The 17932-nt window shown below is 49.1% G+C and overlaps 1 protein-coding gene across 4 annotated transcripts in view; it reads left to right on the top strand.

Annotated features, from left to right (window-relative positions):
* Positions 1 to 17932, top strand: part of KIAA1328 (KIAA1328 ortholog) — a 182899-nt gene that overhangs the window by 68313 nt on the left and 96654 nt on the right. For all 4 annotated transcript variants that reach the window (XM_069747407.1, XM_069747426.1, XM_069747417.1 and 1 more), the window contains one exon: positions 14134 to 14240. In XM_069747407.1, coding sequence (XP_069603508.1) covers positions 14134 to 14240 — 107 coding nt within the window. The remainder of the gene's footprint in view (positions 1 to 14133; positions 14241 to 17932) is intronic.

Here is a 17932-nt window from a genome sequence, read left to right as displayed (position 1 = left end):
CGTCACACCTTGATTGGTCGGTGCAGCGCTGCCGCTTCCTGCTTACGATATCTTGCGTCACGGCCTGATTGGTTGGTGCAGCGCTGCCGCTTCCTGCTTACGATATCTTGCGTCACACCTTGATTGTTCGGTGCAGCGCTGCCGCTTCCTGCTTACGATATCTTGCGTCACACCTTGATTGGCTGTTGCAGCGTTGCTGCTTACTGCTTACGATATCTTGCGTCACAGCTTGATTGGTTGGTGCAGCGCTGCCGCTTACTGCTTACGATATCTTGCGTCACACCTTGATTGGTCGGTGCAGCGCTGCCGCTTACTGCTTACGATATCTTGCGTCACACCTTGATTGGTCGGTGCAGCGCTGCCGCTTACTGCTTACGATATCTTGCGTCACACCTTGATTGGTCGGTGCAGCGCTGCCACTTACTGCTTACGATATCTTGCGTCACGGCTTGATTGGCTGTTGCAGCGCTGCCGCTTACTGCTTACGATATCTTGCATCACAGCTTGATTGGCTGTTGCAGCGCTGCTGCTTACTGCTTACGATATCTTGCATCACAGCTTGATTGGCTGTTGCAGCGCTGCTGCTTACTGCTTACGATATCTTGCGTCACACATTGGTTGGTGCAGCGCTGCCGCTTACTGCTTACGATATCTTGCGTCACACCTTGATTGGTCGGTGCAGCGCTGCCGCTTACTGCCCCATATAATGTCCTTCCTTCGTTTTTTTTGCCATTCCAGACTGGTCTTTTCGGAGCGGTGCGGAGTATGGCGTCCTGCAGTAGCTGCAGCGGACCTCGTGCGGTGTGCACACGCCGCTCGCTTTCCGTGGTGCTCGGCCCACAGCTTTATCATGGCGACTGCAGACTTTACAAGGGACTCGCTGGCAATGTTAAGTCCACATGCCGCACCTCCCAGTGTAAGTTGCTCGGAGCAAAGCTTCAAAGGGGATTGTGCCACTTTGAAGATAGGAGCTTAGAATACGACTTGAAAGATTTGTGATGGACCTACTGTGAAACGGAGTGCAGTCTCATTTCCTTTTTTTTGTAATATGTTTTGAAACTTTTTTTCAGCGTCCCTTCCTTCCCATCTCTCCGCTTTCTTCCAAGTTGTTCATGTAATTGGTGGGAAAAAGTATTTTTGCATCAAAAGAAGCTTTTATCATCTAATTAACTTCTGCCGCTTGGGGAAAATGTCCGTGGTGATTTCTGTCTTCTAAGAGTCGAGTCCTGCAGATGTCCTGCCACGCACCAAGCCGCTAATTGTTCAGCTTTTCTTAGATTTTCTCCATCCTGGAAAATGAGACGAACCGGAAGGAATGTCCTGACATTGATGCTCCAGATATTGGTGATAAAGCATCCCTTGGCATATTACGGAGGGGACGCAAACTCGGCTGGGTAAATGGGCCGAACATTGGGGGGAAAAAAATGTTAATTTCACTGGCACAATCCTTGGAGGATATGATGATTTTTTTCAGTGATCCCATTTTTTTTCCTTTTCCTTCTTTTGATCATGTTTTAGTCCAATTTTTGTATCTGTATAATGAAAAAAGCTATTTTTTTTTTGATTGTGCGTAATTGGCAAGGTGGATTGTTCCCAAGAACTCGCAGGGTTACTGAAAATATGCCAAATTAAAAAATGGGGTGCAGTCAGGTGCAAAATTGGTTGTTGGCTGCTATATAACACATGGCCCGACTTGGAGCATGCACACGTGTACGCTAGCCTTGGTCATACATACGGTAGTGCGCTGTAGTTGTGACCTAACCATAGCATATTGTTTAGCCGCATTTCCTTTTGATAAATGTGGCTTAGGACTGGAGTAGTCACTCCGCACCCACATCAATCGGCCATTTGCAGCACCTGCCGCAGCTGAATGTACAGTGCTGGCACAGCATAGCACCGTATAGTGTAGATGGCGTTCTCGGCTACTGCAGTACCTGTGATCGGCCACTACACTGTGCGCGGAGCTGTACCGTTCCCGCTGTGTACCCCCCCACTAGGAGAGCTGCAAACAGCTGATTGGTGGGGTGTTGGACCTCCACCGATCTGACATTGATGATGGCTCATAGTCCTAGACACTAGTGATGAGCAAACGTGGTTGGATAAGGTGTTATCTGAGCATGCTTGGGTGCTAACCGACTGTCTGAAAATATGTTCGAGTACCCGCGCCTGCATGTCTCGCGCCTGTTAAGAATTGTATCCTTCTAGAGACCTTAAATGGTCTCTTCTGATGCTGAGGAGGTCCCCATTTTATACTCAGCACACTGTTGCTCAGAATCTGTGATTTGCCCCCACCACCCGTCTGTTTTCCTCCATATCTGCCCGGGAAGAGAAGAGTTGGAACAATCACGCCTAGTGCACCGCTACCTCTGCCTTAGGCAGCAGGACAGTCTGCTATTCCAAGGAGTTGCACAGACTTTACAGCAGCATGTTCATTGAAGACTATTTAGAAAGTTGATTAATTAGAAATTTCTAATAGTAAATGAGCCTTAAAAAAAAATATTTAAGATATCTGTGCAAAGGTGTTAAAATGTATATGTGGATGTATGTTTTATATATAAAATGTACAGTTTTTTTTTTATTTTAGTATTTCTCATTTCTGACCATGTAATCTGGAGTGACGCTTGCAGCAATCATTAGTACCAATAGTGACTTATGTTTTGCTGCATTGGTCTTGTCCTTGTTTTCTGCACCTTCAGCATTGCTTGCCCGTAGTTACAGCCTCTGGGCAGTAGAGGGCAGCCCAGCCTCATGTTTATGGCATATCTGGGCACCATTGTTGCATTTGGTGCATCTCTTGGCCTATGGTGGGTCTGACAATCCGGCAGCCCCTGGCCTTCGCTGTTCCAGGATCCCAGGGGTTAATGGGCGCATTGTCTGTGCTGCGGGGACCGTGTGGCCCTGCTGCAGCTGCCAGGCTCTTTTGAAGCTTTCTGTATCTGTGACTGGAGGAAGGGGGGGGTTGTAGATGAAGTAATATAGCCGCAGCTGAAGGCTTTCATGTCTGCTTAGAGCCGCGTCTGAAGATGCTCGTCCTGCCCTGTATAATCACATCTCGCTCCTCGCCCCACTCTTCTTAAGAAAATCATTTCATGCACACCCGCTAATTCGCACTGCGCAGCCCCTGCTCCCTTTTTAGATGAGGTCTGGTTCTCGAATTTCCTTTTATTGTTGTTTATCTTTCAAGGTAGCGCCATAAAGGCCTGTGTAATCCCGAAGATGAAGGTAATCCTTGACCTAAATAGGACATAAAGAAAAGAGCGCGCGCCGAGCGGCCAGAAGATGAGGACTGAACTGTGTAAACTTTTGGAGCTGTGGGATGAGGCGTCTAGTGTGAATGCTATGGGATTTCAAGGCAAATTGCCCTCAAGCTTCTGTACAGGGTGGGCCATTTATATGGATACACCTGGGTGGGCCACTTATAAAGTTGGATCCAAAATGGCTGACTTCAAAATGGCCGCCATGCTCACCACCCATCTTGAAAAGTTTTTCCCCCTCCCATATACTAATGTGCCTCAAACAGGAAGTTGATATCCCCAACCATTCCCATTTTATTTAGGTGTATCCGTATACATGGCCCACCCAGGGTCTATCCATATAAATGACCCACCCTCGGCGTGGCCAAAACCGTTCAGTGCACCGTTAGTTTTACACTTATCCCCTCTCGCCTCCCAGGCTCCAAAGCTGTGAATTACGGAAGGATTGATAACAAGTAGGTGGGAATTTGCATTATACTCTTTGGCCGTGCCAAGGGCGCACTTAGCATCTGTGCTTGGTTTGCTCAGTCATTTTCTGGTGACAGACTCCCTTGAAGGTACAAGAGACTGACTTTTATAAGCCCAGATGGTGATTCCTAGAGACCGCTCTTGCGGGAGAATGGACTATTCAGATGTCAGGGGTATTTTTATTTTTCGTTGTCTGAGCTGCAGATACAATACGGTGATGACTTGTTTGCCTGGATAGAATAATTTCAGCGCTGTCTGTGCGCTCCCGGTGGCTCTGCGCTCCCGGTGGCTCTGCGCTCTGGGCGGCTCTGCACTCGGAGGTGCAGTCAGGGGCAATTGGGCGAGGTTTGCCCTGCGCTGAGTACCAGTGTTCCCAGCAGGTAGTGATGCCACTTGATTAGTCGCCTCTCTGACGCACGGCCTGGGGTCGTCTTGATAAATCTTGCTGCACTTAAAATTTTTGCTGTTGCTTTTAAAGAAAGGGAGACTTTATCCATCTTGATGTAAAGGTGCCTGTAATGTCACGCTGCCTCCTAGGACGATGCCGAGGTTTTATTCACTTGGTCGCTCCATTTGTGACTCTTTTGAAGATAAAAAAAAAAACAGCAAATAAGTCAGTACTTTTGCAAACTTGTTGGAAAGTTTATTAGAACGACATATTTGAGAATATTATTATTTTTTTTTCTTTTATCTTGCGCATCAAGCGATGTCCGCGGTAGTCCTTTTCCTTAGATGCCCCCAATGAGCAATATTGTGGTCTCTGTCCAATGAGACCGGCCACTGATTAATGGGGCCGACCATTAGTGCTGGTAGCCTGCAGGGCTGGTCACTGTGGCATCACTTGTATGTGCTCTTTGAAGAGCTTGTCCACCATTTTTATTAGTGTAAATGTATGCTTGAGGCTAAAATTAATTAGTAGCAATTTGCCCCTAGATGGGATCTGGTGCCCTTAAAGTTTCCATGTTTTCTTTCTACAGCCTCTGTATTGCACGGTGTATTGCTGACTGCCGAAGGAGGTAACTGAGAATTCATCAGTGAGCGTGTTCTGACGGTCCAGTGTGCAAGTTTCCAGTTCTTATAAATCGGCTCAGTGAAAGACCGATGACCGCAACCACATCAAAATTGTATGCACAGGAAAACAAAGGGCCTGTAAAAAGCCAAAGTGTACAGCATTTTTAAGGAAACTGCTTTGTAAAAACCGTTTTATAGCCTTAATGTTGTAATCCAGAAATGCAAAAAATTATTTTATAGCCCCAGAAGTTAACAACCCCTTTAAAAAGCATTGGGGAGATAAACGCTTTGGTAGCTCCCGTTACCTCCCTACTCCCTTGCATATAAATCTTTAGTGATAATGGCCTTAGAGAACATTAACACTGTCGGGGCCTGGCGTTAGTTGGGGCAGGCTGCCCGCTGTCGTGGCCTGGCGTCGTCCGGGGCAGGCTAACTGCTGTCGTGGCCTGGCGTCGGTTGGGGCAGGCTGTCGTGGCCTGGCGTCGGTTGGGGCAGGCTGTCGTGGCCTGGCGTCGGTCGGGGCAGGCTGTCGTGGCCTGGCGTCGGTCGGGGCAGGCTGTCGTGGCCTGGCGTCGGTCGGGGCAGGCTGTCGTGGCCTGGCGTCGGTCGGGGCAGGCTGTCGTGGCCTGGCGTCGGTCGGGGCAGGCTGTCGTGGCCTGGCGTCGGTCGGGGCAGGCTGTCGTGGCCTGGCGTCGGTCGGGGCAGGCTGTCGTGGCCTGGCGTCGGTCGGGGCAGGCTGTCGTGGCCTGGCGTCGGTCGGGGCAGGCTGTCGTGGCCTGGCGTCGGTCGGGGCAGGCTGTCGTGGCCTGGCGTCGGTCGGGGCAGGCTGTCGTGGCCTGGCGTCGGTCGGGGCAGGCTGTCGTGGCCTGGCGTCGGTCGGGGCAGGCCGTCGGACGGGGCAGGCTGCCCGCTGTGTCGGGGCCTGGCGTCGGTCGAGGCAGGCTGCTCGTGGTCGGAGCCTGGCGTCGGTCGGGGCAGGCTGCTCGTGGTCGGGGCCTGGCGTCGGTCGGGGCAGGCTGCTCGTGGTCGGGGCCTGGCGTCGGTCGGGGCAGGCTGCTCGTGGTCGGGGCCTGGCGTCGGTCGGGGCAGGCTGCTCGTGGTCGGGGCCTGGCGTCGGTCGGGGCAGGCTGCTCGTGGTCGGGGCCTGGCGTCGGTCGGGGCAGGCTGCTCGTGGTCGGGGCCTGGCGTCGGTCGGGGCAGGCTGCTCGTGGTCGGGGCCTGGCGTCGGTCGGGGCAGGCTGCTCGTGGTCGGGGCCTGGCGTCGGTCTGGGCAGGCTGCTCGTGGTCGGGGCCTGGCGTCGGTCGGGGCAGGCTGCTCGTGGTCGGGGCCTGGCGTCGGTCGGGGCCTGGCGTCGGTCGGGGCAGGCTGCTCGTGGTCGGGGCCTGGCGTCGGTCGGGGCAGGCTGCTCGTGGTCGGAGCCTCTCCTTCTCTTTTTCTTGCTGCCTGCGCTGTAAATGGAAGAGATGTGAAGACGTTTTATAAATCTAGGTTTATTCTGCCTTTAATAACCCAGCATGGCACAGGAGTTTATGGGCACGCGGCCTCCGCCGCACCGCCGGCCTCTCTCCGAGATGAATAGTGTAATGAACTTGGCATCCCTCACACAGAGCAGCGTGAGCAAAGTGCTGTGTGCTGGCGTTATCTGCTCGCAGTAATAGAAAAGATTTACTCCAGGTTCCACTCCAGTGACCGCTGCGGCCATCACAGTCAGCGCACTCTGCATAGTTAGAGAATGGCAAATGCCTCCTGATAAACGCCACAAACTAACAAGGATCAGTCTACGCAGATCGCACATTTCCCCATCCGTGGGGTTATTGGACCCGAGCAGATCCTGCCGTCTGCACCCCACATCGGGGGCCATCACCCGCACACCCCACCAGTATGCGCAGATTCTGGGACTTGGGTCCCACTAGTGGGCAGCTAGTGTATTACAAGTAGCAGAGCGAGATACCACTGAATGGATAATCGCCAACCAGGAGATTTCTGTAATGTGGACCCATGTAGAAGACACACATTTTATTTATTTTAATTTCATTATTTTAATACCTGCTCCGCTGTCGTGGATTTTGTCATTGACCATTTAAATATTATAGGTACGTGTTCACATTACTTGTGGGCCTTTTAAGCCGTGCTCAGGTGGTCTTATGTATGTAACTATTTTCATCCATATGGCATTGGTTTTATGCATAATAGGTGTTTTTTTTCCTTTTTTAATTGCAATGGATCCATAAAATACTTGAGGCACAGATGGCTCCATATTGCATCTGTGTTTTTTTTTTTTGTTTGCTTTAAACGCACCTATTGTGCAAGTCTGATCTGTAAAAATGGATCCGACCACCAGCGCGTGCCGCAGTATTTTCCACTGGGCCCCTTGGGCGAGACGTGCAGCTGCGGAGACTCAAATGTATTTTTCGAGCACGCCGAAGACACGCTGCTTCCACCCGAGCATACTCATTCATCGCTATTGATAATACAACAGACGGGGGGGGAAAGGCCCCAGCCTCGATTTTTCATCCAACTCCAGTGGATTTCATTGCAGAAATATTGCATATTTTTCACACATCTTTTGCAATGTAAGTGGAGACGTCCACAGCAAATGGTGACTAATCCACAGCGGCGCTCGGGTTACCCTGCAGATCTCTGCTGGATGGAACTTTGCAATGTCTTGATGTTGGACATATAAAGTGAAGCCGCCATTTATTATAGGAGGAGATGAACAGATTGAGGTGCGTTTTTTGGGGGGGTAGAGATTCCGCACAATCTGGGGATTTATTTCCGTGAATCTCTGCTATTTTTGCAGTCAGGAGTCCAGTAGGCGGGGTGTAATCGACGAGTGACGCTGAGATAGGTTGACTTTTAGCAGCAGCTTTGTGAATGCAACTCTGGAGTATAAGAAATGATGGGGGTCATAAAGGGGTGGTGTATGTGTGTGTGTATATGTATATGTGTGTATGTATGTGTGTGTATGTATGTATATATATATATATATATATATATATATATATATATGTGTAATTTTTTTTTGTTAATGTATTTTATGTATTCCCCTTTTGTCACTGAGCAATGCCTGCTCCTAGCGCTGCTGTCTCTGTATAAGGCTTGGGCCGGGTGTAGAGCCGCGTATATGGAGACGTGTGGTGTAATGCCGCATCCCGACCTGCACGGCTCGTCCCCCTCTTCATTACGGCAGACACCTGCCAGCGAGATCCTTCACTCCTGTCTAAGATGTAAATGTAGCCGGGGATTATTGTTCCCGCCGTCCCGTATCAGCCGGAGACTCCGGGCCATTCTGACTATAATACTCTGCAGGTGTAGAGAGGAGATTAGCGGCGTCCATCTCTCTCCGCTCCGTCCGGAGGGAATGTGACAGTAAACACTTCCATGAATACTAAGGAGTCGTGTCACTTTCCTCAGATGAATTGAGCGCTTGTTCCCGGCTTTAGGTGTCGCCGTATGGAAACGCGTGCCCACCCTGGCGAGGACCCCCTCATCCTCCCCGCTGAGATCTTTATCTTTAATGGGACCAATCTCATGAATGCAAAAAAAGAAATGACTTTGCATCAATAATTTACTAGTTAATTACTTCATTATGAATTTTTTATTGGGATGTCGTGAAATGCACCGACCTACCGGCTGATACGGAGCAACTGGCATCGGTGTGTGCACCAGCGGAGCCAAACCCAAAAGATGAGAAGCGGGGCTTGTGGTGTCCCCCCCCCCCCCCCCATATACAGCGAGGCTTGTGGTGTGTTGCCGGTATACGGAGGCGCTTGTGTGTTCCCGGTATACGGAGGCGCTTGTGGTGTGTTCCCGGTATACGGAGGCGCTTGTGGTGTGTCCCCCATATACAGCGGGGCTTGTGGGTGTGTTCCCGGTATACGGAGGCGCTTGTGGTGTGTTCCCGGTATACGGAGGCGCTTATGGTGTGTCCCCCATATACAGAGGGGCTTGTGGGGTGTCCCCCATATACAGCGGGGCTTGTGGTGTGTTGCCGGTATACGGAGGCGCTTGTGTGTTCCCGGTATACGGAGGCGCTTGTGGTGTGTTCCCGGTATACGGAGGCGCTTGTGGTGTGTTCCCGGTATACGGAGGCGCTTATGGTGTGTCCCCCATATACAGAGGGGCTTGTGGGGTGTCCCCCATATACAGCGGGGCTTGTGGTGTGTTGCCGGTATACGGAGGCGCTTGTGTGTTCCCGGTATACGGAGGCGCTTGTGGTGTGTCCCCCATATACAGCGGGGCTTGTGGGTGTGTTCCCGGTATACGGAGGCGCTTGTGGTGTGTTCCCGGTATACGGAGGCGCTTATGGTGTGTCCCCCATATACAGAGGGGCTTGTGGGGTGTCCCCCATATACAGCGGGGCTTGTGGTGTGTTGCCGGTATACGGAGGCGCTTGTGTGTTCCCGGTATACGGAGGCGCTTGTGGTGTGTTCCCGGTATACGGAGGCGCTTATGGTGTGTCCCCCATATACAGCGGGGCTTGTGGTGTGTTCCCGGTATACGGAGGGGCTTGTGGTGTGTTCCCGGTATACGGAGGCGCTTGTGGTGTGTTCCCGGTATACGGAGGCGCTTATGGTGTGTCCCCCATATACAGAGGGGCTTGTGGGGTGTCCCCCATATACAGCGGGGCTTGTGGTGTGTTCCCGGTATACGGAGGCGCTTGTGTGTTCCCGGTATACGGAGGCGCTTGTGGTGTGTTCCCGGTATACGGAGGCGCTTGTGTGTTCCCGGTATACGGAGGCGCTTGTGGTGTGTCCCCCATATACAGCGGGGCTTGTGTGTTCCCGGTATACGGAGGCGCTTGTGGTGTGTTCCCGGTATACGGCAGGGCTTGTGGTGTGTTCCCGGTATACGGAGGCGCTTGTGTGTTCCCGGTATACAGAGGCGCTTGTGGTGTGTCCCCCATATACAGCGGGGCTTGTGTGTTCCCGGTATACGGAGGCGCTTGTGTGTTCCCGGTATACGGAGGCGCTTGTGGTGTGTTCCCGGTATACGGCAGGGCTTGTGGTGTGTTCCCGGTATACGGAGGCGCTTGTGGTGTGTTCCCGGTATACGGAAGCGCTTGAGGTGTGTTCCCGGTATACGGCAGGGCTTGTGGTGTGTTCCCGGTATACGGAGGCGCTTGTTTTGTGTTCCCGGTATACGGAGGCGCTTGTTTTGTGTTCCCGGTATACAGAGGCGCTTGTGGTGTGTTCCCGGTATACGGAGGCGCTTGTTTTGTGTTCCCGGTATACGGAGGCGCTTGTTTTGTGTTCCCGGTATACGGAGGCGCTTGTTTTGTGTTCCCGGTATACGGAGGCGCTTGTTTTGTGTTCCCGGTATGCTGCAGGTCTTGCTGGGGGGTGTCCCCGATATGCAGTAGTTCATACCTACAAAAAAGCAAGAGTAAGGCCTCTTTCACACTTGCGTTGTTTGGCATCCGTTGCAATCCATCGTTTTGGCAAAAAAAACGGATCCTGCAAATGTGCTCATAGGATGCGTTTTTTACCCATAGACTTGTATTAGCAACGGATCCCGACGGATGACCACACGTCGCGTCCGTCGTGCAATGGATCTGTCGTGTTTTGGCGGACCGTCAGCACAAAAAAACGTTCAAGTGACCTTTTTTTGTCCATCGCGTCCGCCATTTTCGACCGCACGTGCGCGGCCGAAACTCTGCCCCCTCCTCCCCGGACTTCAGAATGGGCAGCGGATGCGTCGAAAAACTGCATCCGCTGCCCACATCGGGCACAAATTTCACAACGTACGTCGGCCTGACTCATAGCGACGGACCCGTACCGACGCAAGTGTGAAAGACCCCTAACCGGTGAGCTGACTGTGACGGGCACCAGACTCGTTGACGCTCGCCGGTCACAGACACCGCCTGCTAGGTCGGACCCCACAAAGATTCAGCAAAACTACAACTAAGTGGTAATACAGTTTACCAGCTTGATGCAAAAGCTCCATTTTTGTCTATTTTTTTTAATCTTTATATTTTGAGTTTCTCCGGTTTATGTAGATGAATTTGCGGTGTAAACCTTGGGTGCATCCATGGAGGGTATACAGCCCCCACATTAGTGATGCCCCCAGTATAAGCAGTGTCTCGCCGCCTGCCGTACCGTTATCCGCCCACTAGAAGGCGCGCTCGCCTCACCCTCCGGCTCCTGACCAGTCCTCACAGATGCACATATGGCGGAATATGATCTTTTTATAGTTACAATTATGAGCAGTTGGAGGAGATGACGGCGGAATCATCCTGCGCTCGTCTTACTTGTTTTACATTCTAAATTTCGGCAAATCCAAACCTGAAATGAACCTGAGGTGTTGAGAGGCAGCGCTCACCTTGGCCTGTTTCCCAGCACGGCCACCACATCGACCATCACATGCCGTTTACCTCCGTATAGCATTTCTGAACGGCAGAAAGCAGCCGCGACTGGCAGAAGCTCAGTGGTTTCGTGCCCCCCCGGATCGCGGATGGCCTTTTATTCCTGCTCGCTTTCACTGCAACTTTATCTTGATGGGGAAATGAAAATCTTTCTGCAGGCGAGAGCGGAGCACGACCAAGGTCCTGAGAGCGCCCCTACATGTGAATATGGCAGGTACTGGGTGACCAGTGCGGCCTGGATTATGCCATGTCAGGCGAGAGGCGCTGATGATCACACGTCCCATAGATTCTATGGGGCCAATCTGTAATATGGCAGGCACGTCCTGTAGTTATAGTAGCCGTCATATTCCTGGCCTAGTAGACGGGGGCGCTCATGGGGGTTCTGCAGTAAGAGATGACGCAGAAGAACCTTTTTTTTTTTTTTTTTATTTAAATTTTTTATCTGAATTTTGTTCTTAAAGAATCAGCAGGGGGCGCCCTTACTGTCATGTACTTGGTGCGGCAGCAGGGGGCGCCCTTATGGTCGTGTGCTTTGTGCGGCAGCCTGAGGCGCCCTTACCGTCTAATATTTAGTGCGGCAGCAGGGCGCGCCCTTACAGTCCAGTGCATGCTGTGACAGCAGGGGGCACCGTTACGGTCCTGTACTTGGTGTGGTATCGGGGGGCATTATTGTAAATTCTATATGCAGTCGTGGCCAAAAGTATTTTCACCCCTCCAATTCTGTCAGATAATACTCAGTTTCTTCCTGAAAATGATTGCAAACACAAATTATTTGGTATTATCTTCATTTAATTTGTCTTAAATGAAAAAACACAAAAGAGAATGAAGCAGAAAGCAAAACATTGATCATTTCACACAAAACTCCAAAAATGGGCCAGACAAAAGTATTGGCACCCTTAGCCTAATACTTGGTTGCACAACCTTTAGCCAAAATACCTGCGACCAACCGATTCCAGTAACCATCAATGAGTTTCTTACAATGCTCTGCTGGAATTTTAGACCATTCTTCTTTGGCAAACTGCTCCAGGTCCCTGATATTTGAAGGGTGCCTTCTCCAAACTGCCATTTTTAGATCTCTCCACAGGTGTTCTATGGGATTCAGGTCTGGACTCATTGCTGGCCACCTTAGAAGTCTCCAGTGCTTTCTCTCAAACCATTTTCTGGTGCTTTTTGAAGTGTGTTTTGGGTCATTGTCCTGCTGGAAGACCCATGACCTCTGAGGGAGACCCAGCTTTCTCACACTGGGCCCTACATTATGCTGCAAAATTTGTTGGTAGTCTCCAGACTTCATAATGCCATGCACACAGTCAAGCAGTCCAGTGCCAGAGGCAGCAAAGCAACCCCAAAACATCAGGGAACCTCCGCCATGTTTGACTGTAGGGTCCGTGTTCTTTTCTTTGAATGCCTCTTTTTTTCTCCTGTAAACTCTATGTTGATACCTTTGCCGAAAAAGCTCTACTTTTGTCTCATCTGACCAGAGAACATTCTTCCACAACGTTTTAGGCTTTTTCAGGTAAGTTTTGGCAAACTCCAGCCTGGCTTTTTTATGTCTCTGGGTAAGGAGTGGGGTCTTCCTGGGTCTCCTACCATGCAGGCCCTTTCATTCAGATGCGGACGGATAGTACGGGTTGACACTGTTGTATCCTCGGACTGCAGGGCAGCTTGAACTTGTTTGGATGTTAGTCAAGGTTCTTTATCCAACATCCGCACAATCTTGCGTTGAAATCTCTTGTCAATTTTTCTTTTTCGTCCACCTCTAGGGAGGTTAGCCACAGTGCCATGGGCTTTACACTTCTTGATGACACTGCGCACGGTAGACACAGGAACATTCAGGTCTTTGGAGATGGACTTGTAGCCTTGATTGCTCATGCTTCCTCACAATTTGGTTTCTCAAGTCCTCAGACAGTTCTTTGGTCTTCTTTCTTTTCTCCATGCTCAATGTGGTACACACAAGGACACAGGACAGCGGTTGAGTCAACTTTAATCCATGTCAACTGGCTGCAAGTGTGATTTAGTTATTGCCAACACCTGTTAGGTGCCACAGGTAAGTTACAGGTGCTGTTAATTACACAAATTAGAGAAGCATCACATGATTTTTCGAACAGTGCCAATACTTTTGTCCACCCCCTTTTTTTATGTTTGGTGTGGAATTATATCCAATTTGGCTTTAGGACAATTCTTTTTGTGTTTTTTCATTTAAGACAAATTAAATGAAGATGATAACAAAGAATTTGTGTTTGCAATCATTTTCAGGAAGAAACTGAGTAGTTTCTGACAGAATTGCAGGGGTGTCAATACTTTTGGCCACAACTGTATTATTTTTATTATCTAATAGTATTTCCCTTTCCTAGTTTTTAAACGAGGCGGCAGTGAGGTTGCTCTCTCGCGGTGCTGATTAGCAGCTGTAGTGTTACTGAATCTCCTGTAATGTCCATGGTGCAGCACTATGGGGCGCTGCTGGAAGTACTGCATGTTTCTTTGCCCTAGGCGTACTGTTCTAAAGCAGCAACAATGGTCCTGCCTCCAGAGGTCCCAGCCTGGTACCGGGGAGCCCCCATTCAGAATACAGCAGAGGCCGGGATGTGGCTGCTTGTCCTGTAATGTCCATGGTGCAGCTCTGGGGGGCGCTGCTGCAGAATACAGCAGAGGCTGGGATGTGGCTGCTTGTCCTGTGATGTCCATGGTGCAGCTCAGGGGGGGCGCCGCTGCAGAATACAGCAGAGGCCGGGATGTGGCTGCTTGTCCTGTAATGTCCATGGTGCAGCTCTGGGGGGCGCTGCTGCAGAATATGGCGGAGGCCAGGATGTGGCTGCTTGTCCTGTAATGTCCATGGTGCAGCTCTGGGGGGCGCTGCGGCAGAGCCTGTGTGTGTTACACTGTTCGCAGTATTCTTCCCCTTGTCTGGCACGTTGTGAAGAGCTCTCCGCTCTGCTGCTCTGGGGCTCGGCTGTCAGGGCAGTGACACGCTGCTCCACTCTTGACATGAAATATTTTACTTTTTTCCAACTAAGAAATCCCTTAACGACTATTTCCACCTCTACAACAGCAGTACCGGGAGTGCCAGGAGCTGCTGAGCTTGTACCAGAAGTACCTGTCCGAGCAGCAGGAGAAGCTGAGCCCCGGGAGTGGCCGACCCCAGCAGGTGAGCCACGTGGTGCTCTCTCCTCACCCTCCAGAGCATCACTCTGTACCGCAGCTCTGCATGCATCTCCACCTGCCTGCTACCCCCATCTCCTGGAATCAGGCATGGGCTCGGTATCACGCAGCAGGGTTCGGAGGAGCCCGTTGTTTGTTTTCTAATGAAGAGCAATTAGTGTACTGTATATTTTCTAATCCTGTCGGAAGGACATTTTAATGGGCAAATCAATTATGCAAATCGTCTCGCCTCTGCGGAGGTGCAGATAATGTGTGTTGGACACAGAGCAAAGTCTATACAAATGCTGTCAGCCTTAGCTCATGTGCCGCTCATGCCAGGGATTAAATCCTTATTCAGCAAGAAAATAAAAATACAAACAAATGCGTATTTACATGGGGCTGACAATGCAACAGAATATGGGGTCACTCTCCTAGTAATCCTCACTGCAGTGCTGAGCAGCCATCTTGCTATCTCTTTGAACCCTTATAGACTATCACATGAAACTAGTGATCCCAAACATGGAGAAAACAAGAAACGTCTCATCTTAAAACACTACCATTTGTATCCCTTATCTACAGTTGTGCTCAAAAGTTTACATTCCCCGGCAGAATTTTTGCTTTCTTGGCCTCTTTTCAGAGATTATGAATAACACCAAAACTTTTTCTCCACTTATGGATAGTGGTTGGGTGAAGCCATTTATTGTCAAACTACTGAGTTTTCAATTTTTAAAACGTAATGACAACCCAAAACATCCAAATGACCCTGATCAAAAGTTCACATACTCTGGTGATTTTGGCCTGATAACATGCACAGAAGTTCACACAAATGCGTTTGAATGGCTACTAAAGGTAACATCCTCACCTGTGACCTGTTTGCTTGTAATCGGTGTGTGTGCATAAAAGCTGAGTAAGTTTATGGGATCCAGACAGACTCTTGCATCTTTCATCCAGCCACTGACGTTTCTGGATTGTGAGTCATGGGGAAAGCAAAAAAAATTGTCAACGTATCTACGGGAAAAGGTAGTTGAATTGTATAAAGCAGGAAAGGGATACAAAAAGATATCCAAGGAATTGATAATGCCAGTTAGCAGCATTCAAACTATGATCGGCTGAAATACAGGAAACTAGCGGTGTGGCTGTTTCAAGATGCACAATAAGGAGGCACTTGAAGAAAAATTAGCTGCATGGTCGAGTCGCCAGAAGAAAACCATTACTGCACAAATGCCACAAAGTATCTCGCCTACAATATGCAAAACAGCACAGAGATGAGCCTCAAAACTTCTGGAACGAGGTAATTTGGAGTAGAGAGACCAAAATTGAACTTTACATTTGGAGAGAGGTCAACAAGGCCTATGGTGAAAAAAACACCATTCCTACTGTAAAGCACAGAGGTGGATCGCTGATGTTTTGGAGATTTGTGAGCTACAAAAGCACAGAAAACTTGGTCAAAGTTGAAGGACTGATGAATGCAGCACCGTTATCAGCAAATACTGGAGGCAAATTTGCTCTCATGGGATTTACTTGGACGTTTCAACATGACAACGATCCTAAACATAAGGCCAAGTCAACCTGTTATTGGCTACAGCAGAACAAAGTGAAGGTTCTGGAGTGGCCATGTCAGTCTCCTGACCGCAATATCATTGAGCCACTCTGGGGAGATCTTAAGCGCGCAGTTCATACTAAACCGCCCAGGAATTTCAGGAACTGGAGGCTTTTTCCCAAGAAGAGTGGGCAGTTTTACCATCTGAGAAAGTAAAACACCACAACTACCACAAAAGACTTCAAGCTGTCATTGATGTTAGAGGGGGCAATACACAGTATTAAGAAATGGGTTATGTGAACTTTTGATCAGGGTCATTTGAATGTTTTCGGTTGTCATTATGGTCTAAAAGATGAAAACTCAGTAGTTTGACAATAAATGGCTTCACCCAATCACTAACCATGAGTGGAGAAAAAGTTTTGGTGTTATCATTCATATTCTCTGAAAAAAGGCCAAGAAAGCAAAAATTCTGCCGGGGTATGTAAACTTTTGAGCACAATTGTACAGGATAATCGATTGCTGAGGGCTCCATTACCATTGCCTGGTGAGCGCACGCCTCACACTGCCACTCCATTTTCAATATATAGGATTGATGTTGAGTGCCTTTTTGTATTCTCGCTCCGCCCCATATATGGTTCATATATTAAAAGATGGACGACGTTAATAAATTAGAGGCATACAAATTCTCCAGGTGGGTGTAAAAAGTAAAATGCAAATAATAAATTTGGCTCTTGGCAAGTTCTCTGTTGCTTTGGTCCATTTTTTTTTTCCACAACTAAAAAAAAATTTTCTTTCGTACACAGTGCCAAGTGTGCATATGTATACATTAAAATATATCTTGAGGATTCATCTCTTCCTGGCTGTGCTTCAGGTTTACACAGGCTCAGTCTTTATGGTAAACGGGAAGGTTTATTATGGTATGTTCCCACGGTCAGGAACCGGCAGCGCTTTGGATGCAGCACATGTCCGCTTCGTCCAAAGCACTGCCGGCTTTTGAACGCAGGTGTTCACTGAACCGTGCGGAATCACTGCGCCCTATACATTGGACGGGAAATTTATCTTGCAGAGACTGAGTGTCTCCGAAAGATAAATTGCCCTGCTGCAGTCTCAAGAGGCGCCGCATGTCCGTCTCCGCAGGGCGTCCCTGCACGCATAGTGGAGATGGGATTTCTTCAATTCCCATCCACTATGCTGTAACATCTGGCCGCTGCAGGTTTGACGCTGCAGATGAAGACCGCGTCAAACCCGCAGACTTTACTGACTATGGAAACATACCCTAACATGTCATAAACCTCCAGCAAATGAACATAAAACCACTTTTTCTCCGGCATATAAGGGTGAGAGAGAAGTAAACACAAACAGTACATATGGCAATATTATGTCCAACAATGCGGGCTCACCAGTATAGAGGGCAGTATACACTGTCTAGCTGAGACTCAACTGCAGTAAAGGTCTTTCCATCTCCCATACCCAGACATTGATAAGGCAACCCAGCTGCTGCCTGTTATGGGCTGCCCAGCCTAGGTGGATCATATGGGAGCAGCCAGTCCCACCCAGCTCTTCTAGCTGCTCATAAAACCTGGACCCAGAAATTTGCTAATTTAAAACAAAATAAAATTGCAGCAACCTAATGTTGCTGGAACCTGCTCTCCAGGTTTCTCATCACCAAGGCTATCCACCTAGGTAACGCGCATCTCCTACCCTGGACCTGTCCAGCATCAGCCTTTACGAAAAAAAAAATCTTTTAATGACTGTGCTGGCCGTTAACCGAATTCCATTGTAGTGACTATTAGGGTAGATTTCAGGCATTTATCCCTTAACCCCTTCATGACCCAGCCTATTTTGACCTTGCCATTTTTTGCAATTCTGACCAGTGTCCCTTTATGAGGTAATAACTCGGGAACGCTTCAACGGATCCTAGCGATTCTGAGATTGTTTTCTCGTGACATATTGGGCTTCATGTTAGTGGTAAATTTAGGTCGATAATTTTTGCGTTTATGTGTGAAAAAATTGGAAATTTGGCGAAAATTTTGAAAATTTCACAATTTTCACATTTTTAATTTTTATTCTGATAAACCAGAGAGATATGTGACACAAAATAGTTAATAAATAACATTTCCCACATGTCTACTTTACATCAGCACAATTTTGGAAAAAAA

This window comes from Ranitomeya imitator, chromosome 1, assembly GCF_032444005.1.
Source record: "Ranitomeya imitator isolate aRanImi1 chromosome 1, aRanImi1.pri, whole genome shotgun sequence".
In the NCBI taxonomy this organism is placed as follows: domain Eukaryota; kingdom Metazoa; phylum Chordata; class Amphibia; order Anura; family Dendrobatidae; genus Ranitomeya; species Ranitomeya imitator.
This window is presented reverse-complemented; position numbering and strand designations above follow the sequence as displayed.